This window comes from Heterodontus francisci, chromosome 1 (genome assembly GCF_036365525.1).
Source record: "Heterodontus francisci isolate sHetFra1 chromosome 1, sHetFra1.hap1, whole genome shotgun sequence".
Taxonomy (NCBI): domain Eukaryota; kingdom Metazoa; phylum Chordata; class Chondrichthyes; order Heterodontiformes; family Heterodontidae; genus Heterodontus; species Heterodontus francisci.
The window spans coordinates 205698042-205720790 of record NC_090371.1 but is presented as its reverse complement, the minus strand read 5'-3'; the positions used below and the strand labels follow the sequence as shown (position 1 = coordinate 205720790).

Sequence of the window (22749 nt, the reverse complement as noted above, 5' to 3'; positions counted from 1 at the left end):
CAAAAGGTGGTAAGTTGGGCACAGGCAACGTCATACTGATCAGCAACGCAGGGATAAAGGATCCGGGATCGTGTTTCTTTCCGAGGAAACTGCTCTGCAGTGATCTGAGATGATGTCTATATTTTGTTTGATTGAGTGGTTATTTTGGAGATATCAGTGTGTGAGTATACACTGTGCAAGCTTATTGTGGGTCACTCTAACAAGCTGCAAGTTAAAATGCTGACTGAGAAAGTAGACAAAAGCTTCCAAAATTTTCATATCTGAAAACAATGTTTGTTTTTCTGTCCTTTTTTTTGTTTACCATGTCACTATTATGATGTCCTCAGGATCTGAGTGAGAGTTAGCTGAGTTTGGATATGAGACAAAGACAGCAGCAGCTGAACATAAAGACTTCTCAATTTATTGTCTGTTTTAGTTTCCTTTTCTCTTTGCTAGCATGTGTGTTCTACAGCAACCTCTAGATTTACAATGCACAATGCAATTTCAAAACTGTACTTACCATGTCCCACAGACGGACGAGTGTAAAACCACACACTCAAACTAACAATCAGTGAAGGATGAATGCACCAATCAAAAGTTTTCAACAATAAAGGCCATGCCCATTATTCCTTTTGTAAACATCAAAGTGTGCCAGCCATGAGGCATGCCATTACATTTAGCTCTCTAACTAGACAAGTTTAAAACAAAATGATGAAAATGTACAAAATAATAAAGCAGAAAAAAATACCGTTAGCTACTTATGTGTTATATTGATTTGAACAATTTTGATTTGCCGCCTTCGTGCCCATCATTCCTCCAGAGGACGCCCATCACGATCCTCTGGAGGCATGGGGCCTTGAGAGCACCATGCTACTGGGGATCTCTTGCACTGATGCAATGGGATCCCCCTTGGACTCGCCTGCTAGAGGTAAGAGGTTCAATGTTGGGGGTGGATGAGGAGACATTGCTCACCCTGGGAGTCTCCTGAGCGGAAGGCCTCGGGGAAGTTGGCACGCGCTCCTCCTCCATCTGGGTGCACAATGGCACCTGCCAGTCTCCCTGAGGGGAAGGAGCACCTGGAGGGAGGTCCAGGTGTGTCATCCCCCTCTTGCTTAGCCACAGCTGCACAGAGCCCATGGCTACAGTATTGGAATGCAGGTCAAGTGCATATGGGTCGATTGCTCAACCTGGACCTCCACGGTGGTCACCACCCTCTCCATGGAGGAAGCTCACATGCCCAGGACATGGCAGACGTAATGGCATGCATGGACTCCTCCATCACCTGCACAAAGCTTCGCATAACCTCTGGCATCTCTGACATATGTTCCCCAATTGTTTGCTGCATTTCCAGCAGACTTCTTGAGGCATCAACCAGGAGGACATCATCGGTGCAGGGCTCAGTCAGGGCCTGGTCCCCAGCAAGCCCCCAAATGTCAGGGGACCCGGCTGTAACATTCTCCCTCAGCTGCTGGGATGTTACTGTGCCATGCCCACCAGATTGTGACCCTGATTCTACACGCAACCCCCACCCCCCCCCCCTCACCTACCACCACCACCCTGCAGACCGTGTCGATGTAACTACGCTGGTGGAGGATGCAGAAGAGGCAGCCAACGGTGCACCCTCTGGGGCATTGTTTACGTCCCCTGAGGCGGAGTCAATAGGTTGCCAGCTTGTCATCATGCGATTGTGGGCACCTGCAGTGGAGAACAAAGAGAAGCGCATTAAGCATCATGACAGCATGAATGCATCACTTTTCTCGCAGTCCTGTATGCATATATGGCATCAACAGTAAGGCTGGCTCTTCATCCTCGTGCCTAGACAATCCAGCCTCGCTGTCCGCAATGGTTCATCCTCCCTCCTCTCCTGGTATCTGGACCACCTCCTCTTCTTCTGGGGTCAGTAGTCCAAGATCTGGAACACCACCACATGTCTTGTTGAGCTCCTGCAGATTGTGGTCTATTCGTCCTGCATGAGAAAATGCTGAGTTAATGACATGTCAAGTGATGCCTAATACTCCTTGTCTGCATGCATCCCCATCACTCATTCTGGCTTGCCAGTCGCACACTGCATCCAAGCACAACCAGACGCCAGACTTGCACATTCTGTAGACACAATTGCTATGTGGCACCAAGGCTGATCACACATCCATCCGCCTGGCATGGGTGCCCACTAACAGACAAAGTTCTGAGGACCCCATGAGATGCCATTTTTAAAGATTCATCCACATCACATCCTCGCCGATCTGAGCAGGTCATTGACACATTTACCACGCTGCACCCAGGTTCTTCGTTGAACCCCATGGTTCAACACCTCTTCTGCCACCTCTATCCAGGCTGCCTTGGTCAGACGGGAGGTTCTTCTGATGCCATCAGCAGGAAAGAGGACCACTCGCCTTTCCCTGATGGCCTGGAGGAGCACTTGCCTGGAGGCATCACTGAACGGTGGGGCTGGTCTCTGCCTACTGGCTGCCATGTTGGTGTTGCTGATGAAAAAAATCCTGGCATATACAAAGGGATGGGTGGTGGGGGGGTGGTGTGGTGATGGTGTGGGAGAGGTGTAAAGACGGGTGAGGGTGGGTAAAATATGACACTGATTTAAGGGGAAAAACCGAGAATTCTCTGCCTGAAGAAAAACAGCCGTGCTGACAAGCCTCCATGATTGTACGGAAGGATTATTTATAGCCCTGTTGTACATGCTGCTTCGCTGTATGATGGCGCGTTCCACCAATGAAAAGCGTTCCCTGCTCCATAATCGCACATGTCTCCCGTGCCCGCTGTCCGGGACTTTGATTTTAAATTATAATCGTGTGGGATCCGGCAAAATAGGAGGGAGTAGAAGTGCCGCCTACTTCCAGTTCTGCCATCGGGAAAGGCACAAGATGGATAAAATCTCACCCATGAAGTCTAACAAAACTTAAAAACCACCGGTCATGATGTAGAACTAAAGAACTGGCTACGGGACTGGATCTGCATTCAAATTGATCGGAATGTATTACAATTTGAATGTTTATTTTTGTGATTAGTGGCTGCATAGAATAAGCTTCATTTGAACTCATGCCACGGTCTAAAGTTGAGGTTGGATCCTGATCTAATTGCTACTATTTGCAACACTGGATTTATATGAGTTAGAATATGGAAAATTATCCCAGCTTCATTAGGTAACTTCATGTATCCAGAAAAATCAATTTAATAACCATTTTTGCTATTAAGCACTTCACAATTCCAGAAATAATATTTTAGCGAATAATCCATTCCATTATAATATTTCATCAATTTGGTCCTAATCCCAGGAGAATTAGACAACTACTTTGTCACTTAGAGATTAGTTGTTTCCTGTACCATCTGTGTAACTAGATAAGTATATCAGTAAGCAAACTCACAAAGCCACATTTTAATATTCACAGAGCTAGCATTCAAAATAGAAGGTTCATATTTCTACTTGCCCCTTTATAAAAAAAAATCGTCTTCCCTCTGTAATGAACAATTCCCTAGCCGAGAGAGCAAGCTGCTGACTTTCCTAAGCCTCTGCCTATGACATTCTTGTGAAAGGATTTGTGTGCAAGTAACAATGGATAACTCTCCCCTTTATTCTTCATTACATTTTTATTTTATTACATTACCAACCCCCGGCTCCCCACCCTTTCCCATCAAGGACGCAGCTGAGCTCAGAAACCTGAGTTTCAGTTTTTAAGTGTGAAACACCTACGTTTCAAGCCTGGGATATTCTAACTCCACTTCACTTATGAAATGGGTGGCAAGTAGGTACAGTGCAGCTGCGGGGCGGCGAAGTTCCAGGTAAGTGGCAGGACTGGGGTTTTGGGAAGGTCTGAGGGTAGAGAAGGAGGGAGTCTGGAGAGGCTGTAACTTTCCTAGTGGGGCCCGGAGGAGCGACTGATTTGATATTGACAGTTTTCAGCCGAGGTAAACTTTTATAGCACGGGGGGGGGGGGGGGAGGCCTCTGTATCTCACTTGTACCCCAAAGCTTAATTTCAAGCCCTTTCCTTTTTTTTTTCTAAAGATAAATGCTCGTTTTGTTTTTGTTCCTGAAATTTTGCTAAATTTGTTAACCCACCTTCCTGGGTAAAACGGCCAGGTCTGCTCTTTGTCAGACCTGTTTCCCCGGTGATTGATGCAAATCGGTGCCTACACGTCCAGATCCATCCCATTCTCCAAGTTGAAAGAGAAGTGCTTGTTTTAAATATTATTAGTGTCCAAAAGGGTTTCATATTAACATATTAAGCATTTATGTGCCAATATCACACTGTATTGACAAGCCCTGTATCTGCTGTGCATTTTCTGCCTTGTAGCTGTTGGGACATGTTGATAAAATCAACTCCAATTATATCTCTTGAATACTATGCAATGACTGTAAAAATAGTAGTTAGATTATGAAAAGTAAATCTATATTGCAATCTGTAAAATAAAGATTAACGTGTACTGATAGGACAGAAGTCCCAGGCAATGTTCAAGTACAGTTTGCTCGTGTACCTGCATTCTCCCCCATTGTCACTCATCCATCAAAGTTGCCATTCTTAACCTTACTGTGAGGGGTAGATATACAAAGTGCTTCCCGAAGAAAAAGGATGGAAAATGACAATAATTCTCTAGAGTTTTCATGTGTACCACCCAGTGGCTGGTTACAGAACAGCAGTGGTAGAGGCCTGAGGGCAAGTGGTTTACCCATCTTCATAGACAGGGCATATTTGGAGGCATGAAAAAATTCACAGGTTTACAAAATACTAGTGTCAGGAGATTCAAGATCCAACAGAGCGCAATTACTTGCTTTTAATAAACCCATACATTCTGTGAAACACACAATAGCCACACACTCACCCCTGCCTTTATGTGATGTAATGAACCATAATAATAGAAACAGTTGTTACAAACAAACATTTAAAAATAAATCACAATAAAACCCTGCTACGCGGCAAATATGGATCTACTTCCAGGAAAAGAAACATGAAAAATGCATTATTTAGAACTGCAATTGTTGACTTACTGCTGCACCTTTTTTGAGAGACCTGATAGGAATCCCCATGGAGATTTCCATAATCCATAGCTGTGTATCACTTTGCATTAGTTTGAAGTAGGTTCAATTTTAATTTTAGAAATACTTTGGAAAATTGCCTGATTGTAACCAGTACCAAATGGAAGTCTGGTATTAATTTTAAGTGGTATACATATTTTGGAAACTATTAAAAATAAAGATTAAGAATGGAATGCTGGTTAGTCATTAATCTCACTGAAGGAAGCAGTATTGCCTGGTGATGTGACCTCACAGTAACAGCAGCGGCGCCTTTCCCAACAAGTATGGCAGTTGTCATGGTAACAGTCTGTCGGAGCTGAACCACAGAGATCACACACTGTTCTATCTGACTGGACAGATTCATGGGGAATTAAAACAGTTTTGGTGTATACAGTAACTAGTGATTGGACAGTAATGATCAATATAACAGATGCAAAGTTGTGTGATAGAAACAATTGAAAGAATGATAGAATGGAGCATTGTGTTTCTGTAGTATGTTAGAGGCTTTTAGTGGTATCAGTCAAAGGAGTTATAAAGGAACTGAAATCTTGTTAGGATGGAGGGGCATTAGAGATAAAAGAATAGAGCTGAATGGAATCCTTTTATCGGGTATGGTGGGGGGGGGGGGGGGATGGGGTGCGTGGAGAGGGGGAAACAGTAATGTGAGAGAGAATAAAACGTATACTCCCACGACAGGCAGACATCTCAATGATTTTGTACTCATTCAGCTTGTTAGCATCAAAAAAAATGACATTCCCCATTAGAGGCTGAACCAAATACATACTGCCATTGCTGTGACATTTTTATACAGTGCATATTAATGCAGTTCAGTGCCAGTTCTTTCTCTATAACTGCCTCATTAACATTGTTAATTTCCTTTGCTGCAATGATCTGTTAAACTGTTAAATTACAGAGTATTCAATCAAGGTGGGAGACTTGAGTCTGTGTAATGTATTTTATTTGTTCAGATACATTTATACAAGAATCCACATTGACAAGCTTGCTTATTGTGGTTGTGTCTATTTCGAATGTAATTGAATAGACCCCTTATCACAGGGTGTTTATCACAGGCATTTGGCTTTACAAAACCAGTCAAAATAGGAAGAAAGCCAAAACTGAAAGAAAGGAAATCAAATCTAAGAAAATGAAAGAGGGAATATTCTGAAAGTAAGCAAATTTTCAGAAATAAGAAACAGCTTTGAATGAACTTTGTAGAAATCAAAGAGCTAGCTCTAAAGGTTAAAGTTCATTGCATGTTAACATTCCCTTATGGTCATCGCAAAGAGCCTATCAAACCTAGGTTAGATATCAAAATTCAGCTGTGTGCGCAGGTTGGTAACATCGAGACGCTTTGACTAGAAAAATTAGAATACAAAAGGGGATATATATTATGCAAGAATGGCATATTGAGCATTTCATGATAATACAAGCAGATTAAGAATCAAAATAAGTCACCACAGTAGATTAATCATTATCAGTCATGGATTAAACCTTTTTCTGGATAATCTTGTTTGTGCAGCCGCAAAAAAAATTAAAAATATCACAACCCTATTGTTCTCTTGAACTGAATTCTTTGTAAGTTATTTAGGTAGATATTCAGTCACAGTATGCCAGATATACAAAATCAGCTATGTCCACAAGAGCTTCATTCACTTATCCCATGATAGCACCTGACTGATTCAGTTCAGTGACTCGGTAGGCCTTTAAGAGTGCTGATTGATGATTTACAGCAAACCAGCAAATCTCATTGCAGCTGACTGCTGCATCCTGATCCCAGCATCCTTTGCATGATTTGCTGCAGTCTCCTAGCACAGAGCAAGAAATATGCGCTAAATAAAGATTGATTTTGTTTCAATTCTGCTGGGTTTTCCCCAGCCAGTGAAACACTGCTCGTTACTGACCTAGAAATGTTATTGCTATAGCAGGTAATAGGGTCACCACTTTTCTGTTTCCATTGTTTTGTTTTCCCTTCTGTATTCTCTACATGGAGCATCACTACGTGCAGCAAGATATGTCTTTGCTCTAAGAATGGCAGTATTATGGTAGGATTATACTTCAGATAGTAAACTGCATGTCATTGCCTGAAAAATATTAAACTCCACAATAGCTGGAAGCAAGATTCTGACTATCTAACAGTTATCTAAAAGAGTGCAGCTGTAAGTCTTAGCAAATTGTTTGATGAATGCAGAGTATTGGATTCTTCCTTGAAGGATATACATTTCTGTGAGATTATGGGTTGGTCTGAACTATTATTGGTGAATAATAAATCACTGCTGATTCTCCAGCACAGTTGCTGCATATTGTTTTGCATGGGGTGGGAGGCCAGATAAGGGATAACTGGGAATGGAGAGTTCCTCAGCGTGTTTTGTATGTCTGACTCTGAATCAGATTCTGAATCAATTTATAAGCCTCTTGTAGTCAGAAATGAATTTGTTTTACTTTATGCATTATGACTGAATATGAAATGAGAATTTTTATTGTGACCATGATTGTGGTTATTTAATTTCTTCGCTGCATACTACTGCTGTGATGATATTCCTAATCCTTATGTGCAGCCTCTGTAATACTCCTTTATTAATCCTCTTCCATTGGCCTGGGTAATCTTTAGCAGACAATGAATGCAATTCTGAATCAATGTGAGCATGGAGGCAAGTACACATATTATTTAATTTCACTGTATTTCCAGTTATTGCCAGTTTCAAGATCATTACACTGATGAATGACTGGGAGGAGAATTATCGCAATGAATTTAATATAAGCTTTGTTTTTAAAAAGCCAAAGATCCAGAAAGTAATTTTTAAATACTGGTTTCCGTGCCAGCAACAAAGGATAGTAATAAGGTGCTATCTTTAAAAATCTCCCTTCAGTATGAGATGCTTATGAATAAATTACTAAACAAAATATTAAAATGCATTGGTAGGAATAGAAAAATAAAGTTTTGGCCTGTTCCACCCCCCCAAAAAATGTAGAAGAATATTTTTCTTCATTTGCTAATTTTAGCAAAAAGAAGCAAGAATCAAGTGGTTTTCCACTTTTATAATCAGGTCTAAAATTGGGGAATAGAGGAAAATACAGCCTGCCAATGATTGATTAATCTCTTCAAGGCACAAAGTATTTGTTGTGGTAACCCCCATATGAACTATTTTGGTTCAATAAGCAGAGAGAGAAATAAGTAGTACAGAACAGAACAGCACTGATAATTTTCATACTCAAAATAACCCAAGAGGAAATGAAGTAATTGTATTTATACAGAGTGTGTCATTGCCCCAGGCCATCCCAAAGTGCTTCACAGCCAATGTTGCTATGTTAACTTTGCTGTTGGAAAGTAGGGAAATACACCAGCTGATTTGTGCATAGCAAGGTCCCACAAACAGCAATGAGATAAATGGTTTGAGGAATAAATGTTGACCAGGAATTGGGAGGACTCCTCTGCCTTCTTCAAAAAGTGTGATGGGATCTTTTACACCCACCTGAAAGAGCAGATGAGGCCCTGGTTTATTGCCTTGTCTGAAAGATGCCATCTCCATTAGGACTGCACTGAAATGCCAGCTGAGATTCTGTGCTCAAGTTTTTGGAGTGAGGTTTGAAACCTTGATCCTCTGATTCAGAGGTGAGAGTGCTACCAGAGCCAAGGCTGATACCTGGGAGATAAGAGTAGAAAATTAGGCAAATCAGTAGTGAGACTGTCATTACCTTGAAATTATTCAAGATGATAAAATGGAAGATATTCTTTCGAAAGAATCTCTTAAGATCTAGGACCAAAGGATGTGTAATATATAATCTGAGCTAAATAAATGGATAGAATTTCTACTTAATTATGGTGGTTGACTATAATTTAATTAACCTAATTAAATGACGCTCAATGTAGAGGCTCTCAAAAAGGAACTTGAAAGATTTCTGTTCTGGGTTGAGTAAATAGTTTTGGCTTCTTTTGATGGGTGAGTTACTGGACTGAATTTTACTGGCCCCCAGGTGGTGGGATTGGAGGCGGAGGAGCTGGTAAAATAATGGGGAGCCACATCGGGACGGCTCCCCATCTATGTCCCGTCACCGAAAAGCTTCCACAGAGGCAGGCAGCCGATTTGCATAAGGGCAATTTTACTGGGCCATTGGCATTTTGCCAATGGTGGAGCACCACTTGTTGCATGGGGAGGCTGCCAGCTTCATGGAGGCGGCCTCCTTGCAGCAATCCAGGGGGTCATCAGAGCTGGAGGCTCCATGGCCCAAAGATGGGGGCTGCAGGCCAGGAATGCAGGCCTGTCAACCCCAACAATTACCCTGGAGGGATTTTCCCTGCTATCAGTATGACCTACTGCCCTCGGCCATTCTGGATTTTAATTTTTACTTGGCTGAGATAGAGTCACAAGGGTCATTTAAAGCTCAGAAGGAGGCTGTTCAGCCCATCAAGTCCATGCTGGCTCTCCACGGAGCTATGCTGTCAGTCCCACTCCCCAGCTCGATCCCCATTGGCCAGCAAATTTATTTCTCTCCGGTGGCCATCCAACTTCCTCTTGAAGTCTTTGATCACCACCCTTGTGGGCAGCGAGTTCCAGGTCATTACCACCCACTGCGTAAAAAAGAGCTTCCTCATATTCTCCCTGCACCTTTTGCCCAAAACTTTCAATCTGTGTCCCCTGGTTCTTGTACCATTTGTTAATAGGAATAGCTTTTTCTTGTCTGAACTATCATAATCCTGTACACTTCTATTGAATCTCCCCTCAATCTCCTTTGTTCCAAGGGGAACAAACCCAGCTTTCTCTGATCTGCCACCATAGCACCCACCTCTTCTGGTGGCGCTGCTGAGGCTTCAGTGCTGCTGGCCCTCTGATTGGCTGGCAGCATCAGGAGCCTACCCACCATCCTGGATTGGATGGCGGGCCTGCAGGCAGCCATTTAGGGGGCCAAGTGCAGCAAAATTGAGGGTGTAGAAGGGTGGGTTAGTAAATTTGCGGATGACACTAAGGTCGGTGGAGTTGTGGATAGTGCCGAAGGATGTTGTAGGGTACAGAGGGACATAGATAGGCTGCAGAGCTGGGCTGAGAGATGGCAAATGGAGTTTAATGCGGAGAAGTGTGAGGTGATTCACTTTGGAAGGAGTAACAGGAATGCAGAGTACTGGGCTAATGGGAAGATTCTTGGTAGTGTAGATGAGCAGAGAGATCTTGGTGTCCAGGTACATAAATCCCTGAAAGTTGCTACCCAGGTTAATAGGGCTGTTAAGAAGGCATATGGTGTGTTAGCTTTTATTAGTAGGGGGATCGAGTTTCGGAGCCACGAGGTCATGATGCAGCTGTACAAAACTCTGGTGAGGCCGCACCTTGAGTATTGCGTGCAGTTCTGGTCACCGCATTATAGGAAGGATGTGGAAGCTTTGGAAAGGGTGCAGAGGAGATTTACTAGGATGTTGCCTGGTATGGAGGGAAGGTCTTACGAGGAAAGGCTGAGGGACTTGGGGTTGTTTTCGTTAGAGAGAAGGAGGAGGAGAGGTGACTTAATAGAGACATACAAGATAATCAGAGGGTTAGATAGGGTGGATAGTGAGAGTCTTTTTCCTCGGATGATGATGGCAAACACGAGGGGACATAGCTTTAAGTTGAGGGGTGAAAGATATAGGACAGATGTCAGAGGTAGTTTCTTTACGCAGAGAGTAGTAGGGGCGTGGAACGCCCTGCCTGCAACAGTAGTAGACTCGCCAACTTTAAGGGCATTTAAGTGGTCATTGGATAGACATATGGATGAAAATGGAATAGTGTAGGTCAGATGGTCGGCGCAACATCGAGGGCCGAAGGGCCTGTACTGCGCTGTAATGTTCTAATTCTAAAAAAAAAAAAATTGCCGAGTCGGTCCCACTATCGGCAAGTGCGGGCTCGAGACCCGCCTTATCCTGATGTTGGGATCCTGAAGCCCATGGTAAAATTCAGCCCATTGTACTTGTACTTGTTCCTTCACTTTTAATATTTCCTTGTGCTATCCCAAGTGAGTGGGCAGGTGATCACCTGCTAGGTAGATTCCAATAACCCTCAGCAGCTACCTTTACTTTTTTTTCAATTATAAAAGAGCAGAAATTAGATCACTATGCGCAGAAAAATTTATTCTACCATTCAGTGGTACTGAGCAGGAAAGCATCAGCACTGTACTGAATTCCAGTGCCAAACCTGAAGGCTCCAGGCTTTAGTTAAAGCTAGTCTATTTTTGATAATGTTGGTGTTTTGTACAATATGGGAGGTATCAAAGGACAACTCTAATAGGAGTTGCCGGGTGTCCAGTCGAATAAGCAAGCAAACCTATTGGGCCAAATTGCCTTTTGTTCTCTTATCTTATATGAACTTAAATGCAAAGTGTTCATATTCTGCATTATTCAGCATTATATTTGCTACATCCAGTGTTTATCTGAAGTGATTTATGACCTTAACCCCTTACAGGAGCTAAACCAAATCAGGAACACTGCTCCGCTAATCTCTCTCACTTAAGTTTAAACCAGACAGATCTCACAGACACTTGTTTTGGGTCTGAAGAACTGACCAAGCTCTCCCTCAAAGAAAGAAATCAGCAGAGAATATTACCATCTTTCGAACAGCCTTTTTTTTAATAAGCATCAGCTAAACAATAAATATCCCAGAAATTATAAGGGTCCAGGATTCTCTCTTCACTATGTATCTCCACACATAAGGAGAATACAGAGAGGGGTTCTTGCCGTTGTATACAGAATACTACATGAGACAATTTACTAACTTATTTACAAATGTATTAAAAAATTGAACACGCAATACACTTTAAGTGGCTAAGTATATCACAACATTAAAGATTACTAAAAGATGGAAATCATAATCTTATTTCTACAATAGAATCCAATACATTCAACCTTGACAATGTTACAGCAGAATATCTTAGAATATCCATCAAAATTCAAAGTAAGCTGTTAGCTTAAATTCCCCGAGTAAACCTCCTGCCTAACGAGACAATCCTCCTCGATTAAGAGTAAAATTATCTTGTCAGTTAGCTTCCTTTACCATGAGGTGAGAAGCATTGTTGAAGAATTCAATACTTCTAATTTTTGACTATGTTAACTATGTCCCTATGTTAACACTGTTTCCAACCTGATTAGGTCATTCTCATTTACAAGCAGAAGGGGGAGAGGGCAGAAATCAGAAATTGGCGGCCCATCTCACTGCTTAATGTTGATTACAAGATTCTGTCCAAAGTCATAGCCAGTCGAGTCAAGTCTGCTCTGGAGTTGGTGATTCACCCCGATCAGACCTGTACTGTACCCGGCAGGAAGATCTCTGATAGTCTCGCGCTACTCAGGGATACGATCGCCTACGTACGGGACAGGAGGGTGGACACCTGCCTCATCAGCCTGGACCAGGAGAAGGCTTTTGACAGGATATCGCACACCTACATGATGGACGTGCTTTCCAAAATGGGGTTTGGGGAGGGAATCTGCAATTGGATCCAACTGCTCTACACAAACATCAGTAGCGCAGTGTCAATCAACGGGTGGGAATCTGAAAGTTTCCCGATCAAATCTGGAGTCAGACAGGGCTGTCCTCTGTCCCCGGTCTTGTTTGTTTGCTGTATTGAACCCTTTGCTGAGTCTATTAGGAAGGATGCGAGCATAAGAGGGGTGACAATCCCAGGCAGCGGAGGCACTCAGGTCAAAACCTCCCTGTACATGGATGACGTCGCCGTCTTCTGCTCGGATCCGCTGTCCGTGCGCAGACTGATGAGCATCTGCGACCAGTTCGAACTGGCCTCGGGAGCCAAAGTTAACCACGGCAAGAGCGAGGCCATGTTCTTTGTGAACTGGGCTGACCGATCCTTTGTCCCCTTCACCGTCAGGTCAGATTACCTGAAGGTGCTGGGGATATGGTTCGGAAGTGCCGGGGCGTGCACCAAAACATGGGAGGAGCGAGTAGCCAAGGTACGACAAAAGTTGGGCATGTGGGGGCAGCGATCTCTCTCCATTGTGGGTAAGAACCTGGTCATCAGGTGCGAGGCGCTCACGTTGTTGCTCTACGTGGCGCAGGTCTGGCCCATACCCCACTCCTGCGCCGTGGCAGTCACCCGAGCCATTTTCCGCTTCGTCTGGGGATCTAAAATGGACCGGGTCCGGAGGGACACGATGTTCAAATCTCTGGACATGGGCGGGAAAAATGTACCCAACGTGGCCCTCATCCTGATGACCACCTTCGTGTGCGGCTGCATCAAGCTATGTGTAGATCCCCAGTACGCAAACTCCAAGTGTCACTACGTGCTGAGGTTCTATCTGTCCCCGGTGTTGCGAAGGATGGGCCTGGTCACATTGCCGCGGAACGCACCATGCAGTTGGGCGGCGCCGTACCACCTATCCTTCGTGGAGCAGTTTCTGCGGAAAAACACCTTTGACCACCGGTCCATCAGGCAGTGGTCTGCACGGAATGTCCTCAAGGCCCTACGGGAAAAGGAAACGGTGGATCCTGTCGGATGGTTCCCCGAGCAGACCGTCAAAGTCATTTGGCGGAATGCCTCATCACCAGAACTTTCAAACAAGCACCAAGATGTAGCTTGGCTGGTGGTGAGAAGGGCCCTCCCCGTCAGATCCTTCATGCACACCCGAAGTCTCGCCCCCTCCGCACAGTGCCCCCGCGTTGGCTGTGGTGGGGAAGAGACGGTCGCCCACCTCCTCCTGGACTGTGCCTTTGCAAAGCAGGTGTGGAAAGAGATGCAGTGGTTTTTGTCAAGGTTCATCCCAAGCAGCTCTGTAACACAGGAGTCTGTGCTCTACGGGCTGTTCCCAGGGACGCACACCGAGACAAACATCAACTGCTGCTGGAGGACTATCAATTCGGTGAAAGACGCCCTTTGGTCTGCCCGAAACTTGCTGGTCTTCCAGCGCAAAGAGTTGTCCACCACCGAATGTTGCAGACTGGCACATTCCAAGGTCCAGGACTACGTGCTGAGGGACGCACTAAAGCTTGGGGCAGCCGCAGCAAAGGCTCAATGGGGAAAGACCACAGTGTAAGGTTCCCCCACCAAGCTGGACTGAGGGGCTGGATCCATGGGAAACCCCTCGAACTGTATCGTTAATATTCTCAATTGCTGTAAATGTAAAACTGTAATTGACATGACAATTGTGAAACGGAAGGGTTGGGAAGAAACTCATGACAGTATTGAAGGAAACTGATCTCCCTTGCAATGTTTGTATTTTTTGGTGCTGTTTGGAAACTGTTTGGCAATGTAATTTTTACAGATTTTTATGAATAAAGTATATTTTGGAAATAAAAAAAATAAAAAATTAGGTCATTCTTTGCAAATGTGGGTGTCATCTCTCTGAATGTTCCTCTTTTATTACCCATATAAGGTTGTATTATTCGCTATTATTCTTAACCATTTAATTGTTGAGAATTCCCTTATCATGAAGTTGTGAGCTTTTATCTGGTCAAAATGTTTGTAGTGTTTTATAGTAGCACTATGACTTTAGTTTATTGGTTACTTATTTTCATATGTGTTTTATTCTTAAAAGCTTTTGAACAAAGATGTTTTCAGTAACCTTTTTTTTTCTTTTAGGTTAACTCAGGGTCACATAACATCTGTTTCTTCTAAGTGATCCATTTTGTGATTGATCATTCATAATGGTTCTTTGGTACCATTCTGTACCATCATGTTAAGACTGCCTGTCTATATTCTATATCATTATCAGCTCATTAAGACTGTAGGTATCAGTGTGTATCATGTACAGTGGGTCTCACTTCCATTAGTTTATACATTCCAATGTAGCAGAGACATTGGGATAGATTTTTAACTAAAAGGATCATGAATTGTTAACCCTGATTTTTAAAGGGAATGCAGGGAATCTTGAAAACTGACAATTTATTCAATCTTAATTGTATTAAATGAATCCTAAAGTGTAATGTATGAATTATACCTGAATTCTACCTAATTATCTATATTCTTTCCTAATTATTCCTATATTTCATAACATCACATTAAATTCTGGTGGCATATCACTTTGTCTAATATTTGTAACACTTTTAGTTGTATTTTAGGTAGCTGCTAGTCATGAACGGCTGACATCTGTGACTCACGGATGATTTTACCCCTCTTTGGTTAATATATTACAGACTGTACCATGTCAGACAATTGTTTCAAAAATCCATTAACACTGTTATAGGCTTTATCTGTTAGATAGAAGATTTTATTCAGCTTGAAGTTGTGACGAGATTTGTAGACAATTGAACTAAGCTGCAAGTTAATTTTGTTTGACTTTTTAAAAGTTGATTTCTATTGTTTCCTTTCCCCTTTCAGTGTGCTGGGTGAGGCCAAACTGGACCCATATGTCAGTGCATTAGGATGGCCAGTGACGGCTCGAACATTACCAGTCCTGTGGTACGCCAGATTGACAAACAGTTTCTGATCTGCAGCATCTGCCTGGATCGTTACAAAATTCCTAAAGTCCTTCCTTGTCTGCACACCTTTTGTGAGAGGTAGGTAAACCCCTTCCCAAATTGACTGAAAAATTTCCTCAAAGTCTCTGCTTCTTTATATTTTGTATTGCATTGAAAAAGTTCAAGAATTTAAGGTGCTGTTGTAAAACTGTGGTGTCCCTTTTAGTAGATGCTTATAATTTGTGTATAAATGATCAAAATCAGACCTTTTAGGTATTTGCTTTCTAAGCAGAGAATTTATTGGAACCTGATATTGATGGTTGTTGCACGAGGAGTCTTTACTGAGAGAGTAGCACAGGATGTCTTTACTGGATCAATTAACTAGCTGAATGTAATGCAATGTTATGGGTAATGAAGGCTTCCTCTTCATTTCATGAATGAACCTTTGTGACCCTTGAATCCCTTGTTTCTTCCATTAAACTGGTTCAATACAAGGTGTCAGATATCTGTCGGGAGTCTGGGTTCCAGAAAAGAAAGGTTATGGCTAAACTTATCCCTTTTCACAGTGCTGCTGACGTCAACAAGGATTTATAGATATGTAACACTGGGCCAATCTCTTGTGAGTGCTTCATTCACAAGATGATATTTTACTTTACAGCATGTATTCCAGTAACTTGTACACTGGCTTTCTCAATGGCAACTAAGGCTCCCCAACACTACTAAAATGTTCACTGTGAATTACAACATCATAGTGCAGGGTTGCTGCCAGTGATTCTCCTCCAGCAGCACTGCATCCACTGAAACCCACCCAAGTGACAGTCTGGTGAAGAAAGACTGGAATTTAGATGCATCGTAGAATTGCCACAAGGTTTGACAACTTGCATAATAATTTTGCATTTTGTTATAAAATTGTATTTTATATTAAAAGGTCAAGGTTTCAACTTTGTACTTTGTTGAAATTATACAGAAAAACTCAAATGTTTTGAACAAAAGAATTGAAATATAATTGGGTGGGACTGGCTCTCACCTGGTTCCATTCTTATCTATCTAATCGTAGCCAGAGAATCACTTGCAATGGCTTCTATTCCAGCTCCCGCACAGTTACCTCTGGTTTCCCCCAAGAATCTATCCTTGGCCCGCTCCTATTTCTCATCTACATGCTGCCCCTTGGCACCATCATCCGAAAGCACAGTGTTAGATTTCATTTGTATGCTGATGACACTCAGCTCTACCTCATCACCGCTTCTCTTGACGCCTCCACTGTTCCTAAGTTATCTGATTGCTTATCTGACATCCAGTACTGGAGCTGAAACTTCCTCCAATAAAATATTGGGAAGACTGAAGCCATTGTTGTCGGTCCCTTCTCCAAACCCCGTTCCCTAGCTACCGACTCCATCGCTTTCCCTGGCAACAGACTGAGATTAAGTGAGTCTGTTTGTACCTTGGTGTCACATTTGATCACAAGATGACCTTCCGAGCTCATATTTGTGCCATCACTAAGACCGCCTATTTCCACCTCCGTAACACCACCCGACTTTGCTCCTGTCTCAGCTCATTTGCTGTTGAAACCCTCATTCATGCCTTTGTTGCCTCTAGACTTGACTATTCCAATGCACTGCTGGCTAGTCTCCCACATTCTAAGCACCATAGACTTGAGGTCATCCAAAGCTCTGCTGCTTGTGTCTTAACTGGCACCAAGTCCCTTTCCCTTATCATCCTTGTGCCCACTGACCTACACTGGCTCCCAGTAAAGCAACGTCTTCATTTTAAAATTCTCATCCTTGTTCTCAAATCTCCCCATAGCCTCGGCCCTCCCTATCTCTGTAATCTCCTGCAACCCCACAGCCCTCTAAGATATCTGCACTCCTCTAATTCTGGCCTCTTGCACATCTCTGATTTTAATCACTCCATACTTAGTGGCCATGCCTTCAGTTGCTTAGGCCCCAAGCTCTGGAATAGCCTCCCTACACCTCTCAGCATCTCCACCACACTTTCCTCCTTTAAGACACTCCTTAAAACCTACCTCTTTGACCAAACATTTGGTCAGCTGACGAATATCCCCTTTTATGTCTCGGTGTCATATTTAGTTTTGTAACGTTTCTGTGAAGCGCCTTGGGACGTTTTATTGTGTTAAAGATGTTATATAAATATAAGTTGTTGTTGAAATATTTTGGTGCTAGTTGACAAGGCTATTGCCTTCTCAGGCCAGGATTTTATGAGGGCCACGACATTCCCGACAGGAAGTTGGCATAACTTCTGCTTCTGCGGTATTTCCTGTTTCACAAGTGCATTTATATGTAAATGGCCCATGCGGCAATGGGCATGGGGAACACGTGGGATTATGCAGCGGGGGCAGCCTTTCATTGCGGGAACCTGCTGTCACTGGCCCAAGTACCATGAGCGCCACAGATATAAAACAATCTGTGCTTGCTGCCTCAAGGATCAGCAGCCTTTCTTTCATGTGAGTATCTTCAGATTAACCTAAATTGAAGCTTTTACTTAAATCAAAATTGTTTTGCCTCCCTTATTTTGTGAAAGTCACCATTTATTTCCCTGCAGCAAAGGTGAGTCAGCTGTCAGCCAGTATCCTGAATTTCCCCCCCACAGATCCCTGACCTTGGCAGCACTCATTCCTCCCCTTAGGCCAATGCTGACTAATTCTGACTGTAATGGTCTAATCAACCCACCAGCCCTGCAGCTGCCCACATCCAGCATCAGCAGCAATAGAAAAGCATAAACACTCTGGACACAGCTCCTCCCTCCCATGTACCCGATCAACTCCACCCTTCCCTTCCCTTCCCTTCCTGAGTACCCTGTCATGATCCTCCGTGTAGTTACCACTGCACCCACCACACCACCACCCCCCCCCACAACCCCATGCCTTCAGTGCCATCCCCTGAAAAGATTTCACTGTTGCTGGTGCCAAGCCTGGAGGGAAACATCCATTCCAATGCTGGTGTTGATTTTGCTGATGAGTTAAAGAGAGAACAGCACAGATCTGAGACTCAACTGTACAATTCCACCTGCTCCACACCTCGGTGAAACAATCGTGAACTGGGTGGCATGGGAATAGCGCTCACCGTTCACTTAATCTGGAAGGTAGGACTGAATTGTAACCATGAGTATTCATGTCATTTAAATGAATGCAAAGCTGCAATTTGCCACCGGACAAGTGAAGAAGGGGTTTTTTTTTTTTTATTTCCAAAATATACTTTATTCATAAAAATCTGTAAAAATTACATTGCCAAACAGTTTCCAAACAGCACCAAAAAATACAAACATTGCAAGGGAGATCAGTTTCCTTCAATACTGTCATGAGTTTCTTCCCAACCCTTCCGTTTCACAATTGTCATGTCAATTACAGTTTTACCTTTACAGCAATTCAGAATATTAACGATACAGTTCGAGGGGTTTCCCATGGATCCAGCCCCTCAGTCCAGCTTGGTGGGGGAACCTTACACTGTGGTCTTTCCCCATTGAGCCTTTGCTGCGGCTGCCCCAAGCTTTAGTGCGTCCCTCAGCACGTAGTCCTGGACCTTGGAATGTGCCAGTCTGCAACATTCGGCGGTGGACAACTCTTTGCGCTGGAAGACCAGCAAGTTTCGGGCAGACCAAAGGGCGTCTTTCACCGAATTGATGGTCCTCCAGCAGCAGTTGATGTTTGTCTCGGTGTGCGTCCCTGGGAACAGCCCGTAGAGCACAGACTCCTGTGTTACAGAGCTGCTTGGGATGAACCTTGACAAAAACCACTGCATCTCTTTCCACACCTGCTTTGCAAAGGCACATTCCAGGAGGAGGTGGGCGACCGTCTCTTCCCCACCACAGCCAACGCGGGGGCACTGTGCGGAGGGGGCGAGACTTCGGGTGTGCATGAAGGATCTGACGGGGAGGGCCCTTCTCACCACCAGCCAAGCTACGTCTTGGTGCTTGTTTGAAAGTTCTGGTGATGAGGCATTCCGCCAAATGACTTTGACGGTCTGCTCGGGGAACCATCCGACAGGATCCACCGTTTCCTTTTCCCGTAGGGCCTTGAGGACATTCCGTGCAGACCACTGCCTGATGGACCGGTGGTCAAAGGTGTTTTTCTGCAGAAACTGCTCCACGAAGGATAGGTGGTACGGCGCCGCCCAACTGCATGGTGCGTTCCGCGGCAATGTGACCAGGCCCATCCTTCGCAACACCGGGGACAGATAGAACCTCAGCACGTAGTGACACTTGGAGTTTGCGTACTGGGGATCGACACATAGCTTGATGCAGCCGCACACTAAGGTGGTCATCAGGATGAGGGCCACGTTGGGTACATTTTTCCCGCCCATGTCCAGAGATTTGAACATCGTGTCCCTCCGGACCCGGTCCATTTTAGATCCCCAGACGAAGCGGAAAATGGCTCGGGTGACTGCCACGGCGCAGGAGTGGGGTATGGGCCAGACCTGCGCCACGTAGAGCAACAACGTGAGCGCCTCGCACCTGATGACCAGGTTCTTACCCACAATGGAGAGAGATCGCTGCCCCCACATGCCCAACTTTTGTCGTACCTTGGCTACTCGCTCCTCCCATGTTTTGGTGCACGCCCCGGCACTTCCGAACCATATCCCCAGCACCTTCAGGTAATCTGACCTGACGGTGAAGGGGACAAAGGATCGGTCAGCCCAGTTCACAAAGAACATGGCCTCGCTCTTGCCGTGGTTAACTTTGGCTCCCGAGGCCAGTTCGAACTGGTCGCAGATGCTCATCAGTCTGCGCACGGACAGCGGATCCGAGCAGAAGACGGCGACGTCATCCATGTACAGGGAGGTTTTGACCTGAGTGCCTCCGCTGCCTGGGATTGTCACCCCTCTTATGCTCGCATCCTTCCTAATAGACTCAGCAAAGGGTTCAATACAGCAAACAAACAAGACCGGGGACAGAGGACAGCCCTGTCTGACTCCAGATTTGAGTGGGAAACTTTCAGATTCCCACCCGTTGATTGACACTGCGCTACTGATGTTTTTGTAGAGCAGTTTGATCCAATTGCAGATTCCCTCCCCAAACCCCATTTTGGAAAGCACGTCCATCATGTAGGTGTGCGATATCCTGTCAAAGGCCTTCTCCTGGTCCAGGCTGATGAGGCAGGTGTCCACCCTCCTGTCCCGTACGTAGGCGATCGTATCCCTGAGTAGCGCGAGGCTATCAGAGATCTTCCTGCCGGGTACAGTACAGGTCTGATCGGGGTGAATCACCAGCTCCAGAGCAGACTTGACTCGACTGGCTATGACTTTGGACAGAATCTTGTAATCAACATTAAGCAGTGAGATGGGCCGCCAATTTCTGATTTCTACCCTCTCCCCCTTCTGCTTGTAAATGAGGGTGATGATGCCTTTTCTCATGGATTCTGACATGCTACCGGCCAGGAGCATACTCTCGTATACTTCCAGCAGGTCCGGGCCGACCCAGTCCCACAGGGCCGAGTACAACTCGACCGGTAAGCCGTCGCTCCCGGGAGTTTTACTCGCCTCGAAAGACTCGACGGCCTTTGTCAGCTCGTCCAGAGTTAGCGGCTTGTCCAGTCCCTCCCTCCTGCTGTCATCTAAGACCTCTGTGATAGATGACAGGAAGGATTGGGAGGCTCTGCTGTCTGTGGGCTTCGCGTCATACAACCCAGCATAAAAGGATTTGCTGATCCTTAGTATGTCGGACTGCGAAGACGTTACCGAGCCATCTTCTTCCTTCAGGCTGCTGATAACAGAGCTCTCTCTGTGTACCTTTTGGAAGAAGTAACGCGAGCACGTCTCATCCTGCTCGATGGAGCGGACTCTGGACCGGAAGATGATCTTGGAGGCCTCCTTGGCAAAGAGCGAGGCCTGCTGGCTCTTCACCTCTTGGAGGTCCTCCTTGACCTCGACCCCCATTGACTGCAACCGGAGTAGATTTTGCATAATTTTCTGGAGTCGGGACAGTTCCCTCTGTCTCTCTCTCGCCTTCTGAACACCTTTGTGGATGAAGAACCTCTTGATGTTCTCCTTTATCGCTTCCCACCAGTGAACTGGAGACTCAAAGAGGGGTTTCACGGTCCTCCAACCATTGTAATCCCTTTTGAGTTCCTCAACGTTCTCTGGGGTCAGCAGTGTCGCATTGAGCTTCCACGTCCCTCTGCCAACCCGCTGGTCGTCCTGTAAGTGACAGTCGGCCAGTAAGAGGCAGTGGTCGGAGAAGAACACCGGCTTGACGTCGGTGGATCCGACCGTGACAGCACGGGACACAAACAGGAAGTCAATCCTGGAACGGGCAGACCCGTCCGATCTTGACCATGTGTATCTGCGCTGCGCTCCGTCTGCAGGTTTGCTGAAGACGTCGTGCAGTTTGGCATCCTTAACTGTTTCTATTAGGAATCTGGACGTAGCGTCCAGTTTGCTGTCGTCACTGCCGGATCGTCCAGCCGCATCGATGATGCAGTTGAAGTCACCGCCTAGGATGACCGGCCTGGACGTCGCCAGCAGCAGTGGGAGCTGCTGGAAGACGGTCAGCCGCTCGCTGCGTTGTACCGGGGCGTACACGTTGATCAACCGGAGCGGAGCGTTGTTGTACATCACGTCTGCTACGAGGAGGCGGCCGCCCACCACCTCCTTAACTTCGGAGATGGTGAAGTTACCTCCCCGCAGCAGAATACCCAGGCCGGAGGAACGGCCGTCATTACCCCCCGACCAGATCGATGGCCCGTGGGACCACCATCGCGACCACTGCCTGTAGGTGCTGAGGTGTGGTATTCCACACTCCTGCAGAAACAGTAGGTCAGCTTTGACCTTGGCAAGGTAATCCAAGGTTGAAACACATCGCGTAGTCGATTTAATGCTACGCACATTAATGGAAGCAATTCTTACACCCATTTTTTACTAAAAATTAGTTGTTGCTTCCCATACCATTTGTCCTCGCTAGTCCCAGTCCTTCCCCTTCGGGATGTTCCTGCATACCCATCGTATGCGCAAGCAGTTTCACGTTGGTTGGGCTCAGAAACCCCTCCTGATTTTTCATGCAGGGTTTGTGCCGCTCGGGTGACATCGGGGGGGTCTTGTAGGCAGAGAGGATTGGGTTGTCCTCAGCTGCTTCCATCTGTTCCTCCTCGAAAACATCACAGCTCCCGGTCTCCCGGAGCTCAGGTGCGCCAGACGTGTCTTTGCTCCCGGTGTCCCGGAGCTGAGATGCGTTGGCCACGTCGTTACGTGTGGGGAATTGGGGTTGGGGCACGCCGGGCCCATCACAGCTTCCAGTGCCCGGGGGCTGGGATGCTTTATCATCCATCTCGGAGTTCTGCCGCCTCTTTTGAAGGGGCTGTCGTTCCAGCATTTCCCCGTCCAGTGAAGAGGAGTTGTTGCAGTCTGATTCAGAAGAGAGCCTCCTCTTGC

At 45.3% G+C, this 22749-nt stretch overlaps 1 protein-coding gene across 11 annotated transcripts in view; it reads left to right on the top strand.

Moving 5' to 3' along the window:
• Positions 1-22749, top strand: part of trim2a (tripartite motif containing 2a) — a 285251-nt gene that overhangs the window by 202884 nt on the left and 59618 nt on the right. For 9 of the 11 annotated variants that reach the window (XM_068040789.1, XM_068040707.1, XM_068040770.1 and 6 more), the window contains one exon: positions 15291-15469. In XM_068040789.1, the coding sequence (XP_067896890.1) occupies positions 15336-15469 (134 nt within the window). In that variant the 5' untranslated portion in view covers positions 15291-15335. Of the gene's footprint in view, positions 1-6819; positions 6932-7026; positions 7049-15290; positions 15470-22749 lie in introns of those variants that run through there. The other 2 variants (XM_068040750.1, XM_068040779.1) reach the window with 2 other exon arrangements.